General features: G+C 44.6%; 1 protein-coding gene across 2 annotated transcripts in view; it reads right to left on the reverse strand.

Moving 5' to 3' along the window:
* LOC308331108 (receptor-type tyrosine-protein phosphatase gamma-like) overlaps nt 1–7500 on the reverse strand; it is a 110146-nt gene that overhangs the window by 6193 nt on the left and 96453 nt on the right. For both annotated transcript variants that reach the window (XR_013965550.1, XM_080786264.1), the window contains exons 17-24: nt 7438–7500; nt 6981–7115; nt 6262–6396; nt 5580–5752; nt 4543–4678; nt 2677–2823; nt 2048–2141; nt 653–729 (exon numbers count right to left, since the gene is read on the reverse strand). The exon at nt 7438–7500 is cut by the window's right edge and continues 20 nt beyond it. Coding sequence is in view for 1 of the 2 variants with exons in the window: in XM_080786264.1 (XP_080642390.1) it covers nt 653–729; nt 2048–2141; nt 2677–2823; nt 4543–4678; nt 5580–5752; nt 6262–6396; nt 6981–7115; nt 7438–7500 (960 nt within the window). In the remaining variant the exon portion in view is untranslated. The remainder of the gene's footprint in view (nt 1–652; nt 730–2047; nt 2142–2676; nt 2824–4542; nt 4679–5579; nt 5753–6261; nt 6397–6980; nt 7116–7437) is intronic.

Raw genomic sequence — 7500 nt, forward strand, 5'->3', positions numbered from 1 at the left:
CCATATATGGAGCTGAGTGGACCTGGCCCCTTTTGTGCCCATATATGGAGCTGAGTGATTGCTGATGCAACACACTCCATATTTGGATAGCGGGACAGACACACGGACACACGGACACACGGACAGACAGACATGATCTGCTAGGTCTCATAGTAAGTGCTCATTGCGTTCGCAATAATCACCAGTAAGACACGCAAATGCGGGAAGCGAACGCAGCTCGTACATATTTGGGTTTTGGACGTATAGCTGCTTTGGGGACTCCTTATATGGTTATGGCTGAGTCATGGTGACGTAATCACTCAGCTCCATATATGGGCACAAAAGCGGGACAGACACACACACAGACACACAGACACACAGACATGATCTGCTAGGTCTCATAGTAAGTGCTCACTGCGTTCGCAATTACAGCTTTCCCCTATGGTGCCTACTGTGAAGAATTAATTCTGAAATTTACACCCGGTTCCAATATCAACAGATGATACATCACAGTGACAGATGGCCATGGAGACATGGAGGCCATGGAGCCTAATAGAGTGTTTAAGAAAACTAAACTTGGCTGACTAGCCAATGTCTCTGAAATGAAAGCTATGAGCACATGCATTATACTGTAAGAAAGTATAAGCATGTACAATTGAAACTCATACTATACCATGATGTAAGATGCATTAATGTAATCTGTTCCCTTCATTCCGGGGAGTGGAGCAAGTCCTACCCGGGCACGCTCCGCTGTGGAGAGAGACAGCCGTTTACATTATAAAACAAAAATGTATTGGCTGATAATCACACAACAACTATATGTTCTCTCCTATTTGGATGGACAGCATTGTGTGAATTCATGTCTTTGTTTACACATTATCTTTTCTATATGTTGTATTTATGTTAATGTGTACTTTCAGACCACTTAATTCCTCAATACTTAGTAAACTTCACATTTGTCTCTGTACTTTGTCTGCTCTTTCTTCTCTTTGCCCGAAAATAGCTTATCTACAGTACAAGCTCACAATACGTCACGCTGCGGCACGTTGTGAGCTTGTAGACCGGCTATTTTCCTCCAATGTTCCCTTATACACACACACACACACACACACACACACACACACACACACACACACACACGAGACGGGTCCCATGGTCGCAGGCAACGTATTTCCTGTAGGTGGGGACAACATATCTGCGGTGTAAACAGCCAGCGCTTCTACTACCTTGAATGGAAAAGTGTTAGTCTGCTCAAACTATACTCTTTTACCTGCTGTTTACTTAAAAAGGGTATCTTTGAAAAACAAAGAAAGGGCACACTGTCAGACACTTGGCAAAATGTTGCTCTTTATTGGGTCAACGTTTCGGTCGATTAGACCTTCATCAGGACAGACAATTGACAGACATTGTCTGTCCTGATAAAGGTCTAATCGACCGAAACGTCAACCCAATAAAGAGCAACATTTTGGCAAGTGTCTGACAGTGTGCGAGACTCTTTCTTTGTTTTTCAAAGATACCCTTTTTAAGTATGCTCTATTGCCCTACGCATCTGTCACTAGCCTTCTGAGGTGTGCATCTGCCTTTTGCTAAAAACCTGCTGTTTTCTTTTTTATATATATATTTTATCCCACGATTTTGTAACCCATTTTTCACCCCTGTGTCAATTATCTAATGTGATCCTAGGCTCTACACACCCTCCACCAACCTAGTCCCCATATATGGGGGACAAGGGGAGAGCAACAGACTTGAACTCATGCTTCCTTCATGCCTGAGTGTCCAAGTTGCTCCTTTACACCTGACAGGGGGGAGTTTCCCTGGTTGGACGTAACGCGTGGAAGGAACACTTTATTCCAACCAGTTCCTTTCCCCTCCATCAGGCACCCCGGCTGGCCAGGGGGAGGCAGTTTAGAGACCAGGATTACTGCATGTTTTTTGTGAGGGTACCTACCCTAGGGGACACGGAGAGAACATGAGAACCCATCTCGGAATGTGTCTATAAAACTCAGAGGACCCGCTAGGGGTCAACTCCCTTGAAGACCCGTGCTGTATTAAATTATGCCATACTCACAGGGAACCACTGAGGAGTTTCGGTTCTTCTCCTTGTTGCAGTCTTTCTGGGCACTGAAGCACTCTATAAAGCGCACGTTGCACTGAGTCAGCAACTGGTGAGATAGAGGGCAAGGACGGGTCATGAAGTACATAACAGAACACGGCTCGCGGAGCAGAGCTGTCATGGAATTCTGTAATAAGGGATTTTTATTTCCGCAGTCCACAGTCTAAAGAATTGTTGGAGGTTGCATGCACAAAAAAAAAGAAAAAAAAAAAACTACAGCTAGTTTGAGATTCTTTATGTTTTGTGATATGCAGGCAGTGCCAGGCACCCACAATCCACTAACATTTATAAGATTAGCTGAGGCCCAATTAGTTCAGCTTCCCTGCTGGCTAGATGGAACTGAATGAAACATTCATCGGGGGGTTTAGGATAACAAGTCAGCAGTAGAGACACAGTCATGACTTAATTACAGCCAACAGCGCCACATCAGAGAGACAGACCCACTCCAGCTATGCATCGGGCTGAGAAGCGTCTGATTGGCTAGAAGGCATGGATCTCTCTCTGTCTGAGCTGCCCTCACAGATGGCGACCGGAGAGGAACAAGGCGAACAGGGCCACTCAGGCTCTCAGGGGGCATCACTCACCCTGAACTGCTTCTCCAGGCGTGTGCGACCTGACAAGCTGGGTGTGAGGATGCTGTTGACATAACCGTGGAGCTGCCAGGCGGGCACCTCCGTCTCTCTGCAGAGAATAGCCTCCATTAGAGTGTCGTGGATGAAAACGTATTGCTCCTACAAGGTGAATGAGAGGCCGTGTGGGAAACATGGGGATGAAGAAAGGAGTAAGTGAGTTACACTGCTACATTATACAGCAACACACAAGTGACGTGACCTATTGGTGAAAGACCTCCACTGACACCCTCAATACACAGGGAAACAAACACCTACCAGGAGGGGGAAACATCAGCTCCCCAACATGTCCCCCCAGATTCGACAAAACAACAAACAAACATGGGTCACAACTGCTACAGCTCTGTCGCTCACTGGGTCTGTACATCGTTAACGGTAGACTCCGAGGGGACTCCTTCGGTAGATATACATGCAGCTCATCCCTGGGAAACAGCACGGTAGATTACTTTATCACTGACACTGACATGAACCTGGCATCTCTCAGAGCTTTCACAGTCAGCCCGCAAACACCCCTGTCAGACCACAACAGAACCACAGCCTATTTAAACAGATCAACACACAGACACAAAGAACAAACGCCAAACAAACTACACAATATAAGAAAACGTTACAAATGGAAGGAACATAGCGCAGAAGCCTTCCAAAATGCTATTAGACAAAAACAAGTCCAATCACAACTGGACCAGTTTCTAGAAAAAACCTTTGAAGAAAACAGTGAAAGTGTAAACAGGGCACTTATATTATATATTTGAACTTACAGCCTCACTAGAAAACCTAAAAGTATCAAACAAGAAAGCCAGAAAAAATGTTGAGAATGACAAATGGTACGATAATGACTGCAAGAATCTCAGGAAAAAATTAAGGAAACTCTCAAACCAAAAACACAGAGACCCAGACAACCACAACACACGTCTCCAATACGGGGAAACACTGAAACAATACAAGAACACAGTAAGAGAAAAAAGAGATCAACATGTTAGAAACCAACTGCAAGATATTGAGGATTCCATACAGACAAACAGCTTCTGGGAAAACTGGAACAGACTTAATAAGCTAAAACAGGACGAACTACCCATCCAAAATGGAGATATATGGGTGAACCATTTTTCTAGCCTCTTTGGCCCAATCGAGAAGAACAAAGAGCAAAAACAAATAAAAGATAAACTACAAAACCTAGAGTCAGCCATAAAAGACTACCAGAATCCACTAGATTCCCAAATCAACCTAAAAGAACTACAAGACAAAATAAAAACACTTAAAACAAAGAAGGCCCGTGGGGCAGACGGAATTCTAAATGAAATGATAAAATTCACCGACCTCAAATTCCAACTGGCCATATTAAAACTCCTAAATATCGTGCTCAGCTCTGGGATTTTCCCCAGCACATGGAATCAAGGGCTGATAACGCCACTCCACAAAAGTGGAGACAAATATGACCCAAATAACTACCGCGGGATTTGTGTAAACAGCAACCTCGGAAAGATCCTCTGCATTCTTTCTGCTTTGGCAATGTAAACGTATGTTTTCTCATGCCAATAAAGCCCTTTGAATTGAATTGACAACCATATTCACATGGTGGTCATTTTGCTCTTATGTCATATGATGTAACAGCAAAATGGGTGCCATGTGAATACGATCAATTAATCCTGTTTGATCTCAACTAATGTATATTAACTGCAAGCGGTAGAACTACAGTTTGCCCTTTGTGATGTTTCTCGACTGAATGTCTGTGTTGACTTAATTGTAAATAATCTACTCTGCTTTGAACTGAAATGAGAGACTACATTTGTATTGAACAACAGTGTCTCACTCCCCCCATACCTCTGTCTGGACCAGGTAGTTGCGTTGTGTTCGGATATGTTTGAGGAAAGCCAGGACGTTGACTGTGCTTTTGTCTTTGATTTGTCGCAGCATGCTGTCGATGACGATGTAGGTTCCGGTCCGGCCGACCCCTGCACTGAAGCAGAGAAAACCAGAGAAAACCAGCAACACGTCAGACCCATGGGAGGAGCTGTTAAACAGGCGAGGACAAAAGGCTCAAGCCTGATTCATACTTCGTTGCCTGATGGTGTCGGAGAGGAAATACAGAAGACCTACAGTACAAGCTTGCGATGAGACGTGTCGAGAGCCTATGTCTGCTGTTTTGGGCACTGCTGTGCGACGATGCATACATTAACACAATTTTTACATAGGACGCCTCAGGCCGTCATAAGGATTCGAACCGAGAGGTGCCTTGGACGTCTGTGGACGTCCTAGCGCACCCTCAAAGATACGGGGCGAGATAGGAATATTCAGAATTTTTCCCTTTTTTTTTGGCATTTCGCTTTTCGCTTGCCGTATGCTAACGCTCTGTGCAATTATTAGCTTGTCATTGACTCCCATGTTAGCGCGGCGGAAAGAATGACTCGTATCTCCTGATCCAGGGCGCTCTCCGTGGTGTTGAATTGATCGATATGCTGGCGCTTCATTTCTGCTCCTCATCCGTCTCTCCCGCAAAATATGAACGCTTTTTGGATCATATATCGTATAAATTAAAATGATCGGAATGTTTAGGTCAATTTGTCAAGTCAACTTTTTTAGGAAAGTGTTTCCGGTTCATGGCTTTCAGAGTAAAAGCGATCAGACAACTCCGGCACCTCAGACCTCCTATTTTGATACACTTCCGGCACTAAAAGTGTTGCTTTATCCGTCCCTGGGGATGATTGACGATATTGACACTGTGGCCTTTTTCTCTTACGTCACACTTGAGGTGCGGTTGTGTGGCAGCGAAAAGACATACTGTAATAGTAAAATGGCTGCCGTGTCAGTATAGTAAATTCCAGGTATCCTCCCTTCTTTGACTTGGTGTGGTAGCCTACCTGCAGTGCACCAGGACAGGGCCCATGTCAGCGGTACGTGCAGCTGAAGAGCGGTCGATGAATGTGAGAACAGGAAGCGTGTACTCTGGAACACCCATATCAGGCCACTGGGTATAGTGGTACTGGATCACTGTCCGCTCGTTTAGTTTCCCTTTAGGGTTGCCCTTCTGACCCTGAAACACATTACCGTGCAATGTGTGCATGCATTAGAGAGAAGAAGTGTCGGGGAAAAGCGGGGATTGAACAGCATCCTAGTTTACATTTTTAACTAGAATTTTCAGTATGAGACATTTCAAAGGTTCAACTCAATGAGCATAGGTCAATGTCGGGTTCAGATTTGTAACGACACAAACATCGAAACAAGCATCCACGCTCGAGCACGTTTCGACATTCTGGTCTTTGTCAACGCTGACGAAGGTCAAAGCGCACTATTTTCTGTGCGATTGCTGCTGCAACTGCAGCACTTTAAAGCCTTTAAAACGTTTCTTTTGATGTCCATAGCCTTTTGGTTTACCATTAACTCTGTGCATTATGTTGAAATATTGGATTATATTAGCAGAAGCACAGTCTCCGGCAGAATATATTATGTCGCACAAATATTTTTGCTGCTTGCATGATTAAGTGACAAATAAATCCCACTTGATTATTGATTCAGTATGAGGAATTAACACTCTTGGTTTACCTTTTTAACTTTAGTGTTCCGTATGTGGAAGCGGCGCAGTGTGTAGCAAGCGTACACTTTGGTGCTTTTCAGCGTCACCACAATGTTTCCGTATTGCTCGCTGCTCTCGGTAGGCCAATACTGGTCACATTTCCTCTGGAGGGGACAACACGCATACAGTAGAACATTGCATTATGTGTGAAATACAGCAGTGGTTTTTACCAGCTCAGTGGCCTTGTGGGTAGAGTGTCCGCCCTGAGACTGGGAGGTTGGGGTTCAATCCCCGGCCGGGTCATGCCAAAGACTCTAAAAATGGGACCCAGTGCCTCCCTGCTTGACACTCAGCATCAAGGGTTGGATTGGGGGCCCCTGCGACATACTAACGTCATGTCCAGGGGGGGTGTACTTGTACATCAAGCTGCCTCACGCTACAGAAACAGGAGATAGGCTCCTGCCCTATGGGCCTCATGGCTCTGCAAGGCTACTTACAGCAGTGGTTCTCAGGAGGGGCATCCGCAGCTAAATATGTTAATATAGCATCAAAATCAGTGAACCTTTTTAACCGTATTTTATACTATTTGAAAATATCTGGGGATATTTTTGAAAAATCCCCAGATGGGAGTACGTGGAAAAATATATGTCCATTTTGGGGTCCTTGACGTAAATGTTTGACATCCACTGAAATAGAGTGTGGCACACTTTTCATTATTCACTGTGTGAATAAATGGTCGAGTACTCACTCTTCCTTTTTCCACCAGGTTGGTGATCATGACAATGATTCCGGTGTGCTGCTCCCATACCATCCTCCAGAAGTCCTCAAATGTGGACTTGAGGGGGCCCTGGGCAGCGATGTAGGCTTTGGGACAGTTGTAGCCCTGCAAGAGAGAGAAAGGGTGTGAGCCAGGTGACTTTCGCAAAAAGCCAAAATTCAGGAACAATTAACGTAGCGAAAATAGCCGATCTACAAGCACGCAATCCGTTGCGTTGTGAGCCTGACCTTGCGGTGTTTTCAGCATTACCAAAGTCCATTACCATTATTATCTGATGAACTTATTGGCTTTCATAACACTAATTTGATGTCAATAAATCATATAACAGTACAGGATTGAAGAGAACATCAGATAAGGATCATCAAAAACACAGTCCAGCCTCAAAAGACTTCAGTTCAAATGTCAAGTCATGGTTACTAAGACTTACATCCACAAAGTTGGCATTCATGTAGTCACTGCGTTTTGCGTCTTTACCGGCCAAGGCTCGTAA

Source organism: Protomyctophum bolini (assembly GCF_963924005.1).
Source record: "Protomyctophum bolini genome assembly, chromosome: 2".
In the NCBI taxonomy this organism is placed as follows: domain Eukaryota; kingdom Metazoa; phylum Chordata; class Actinopteri; order Myctophiformes; family Myctophidae; genus Protomyctophum; species Protomyctophum bolini.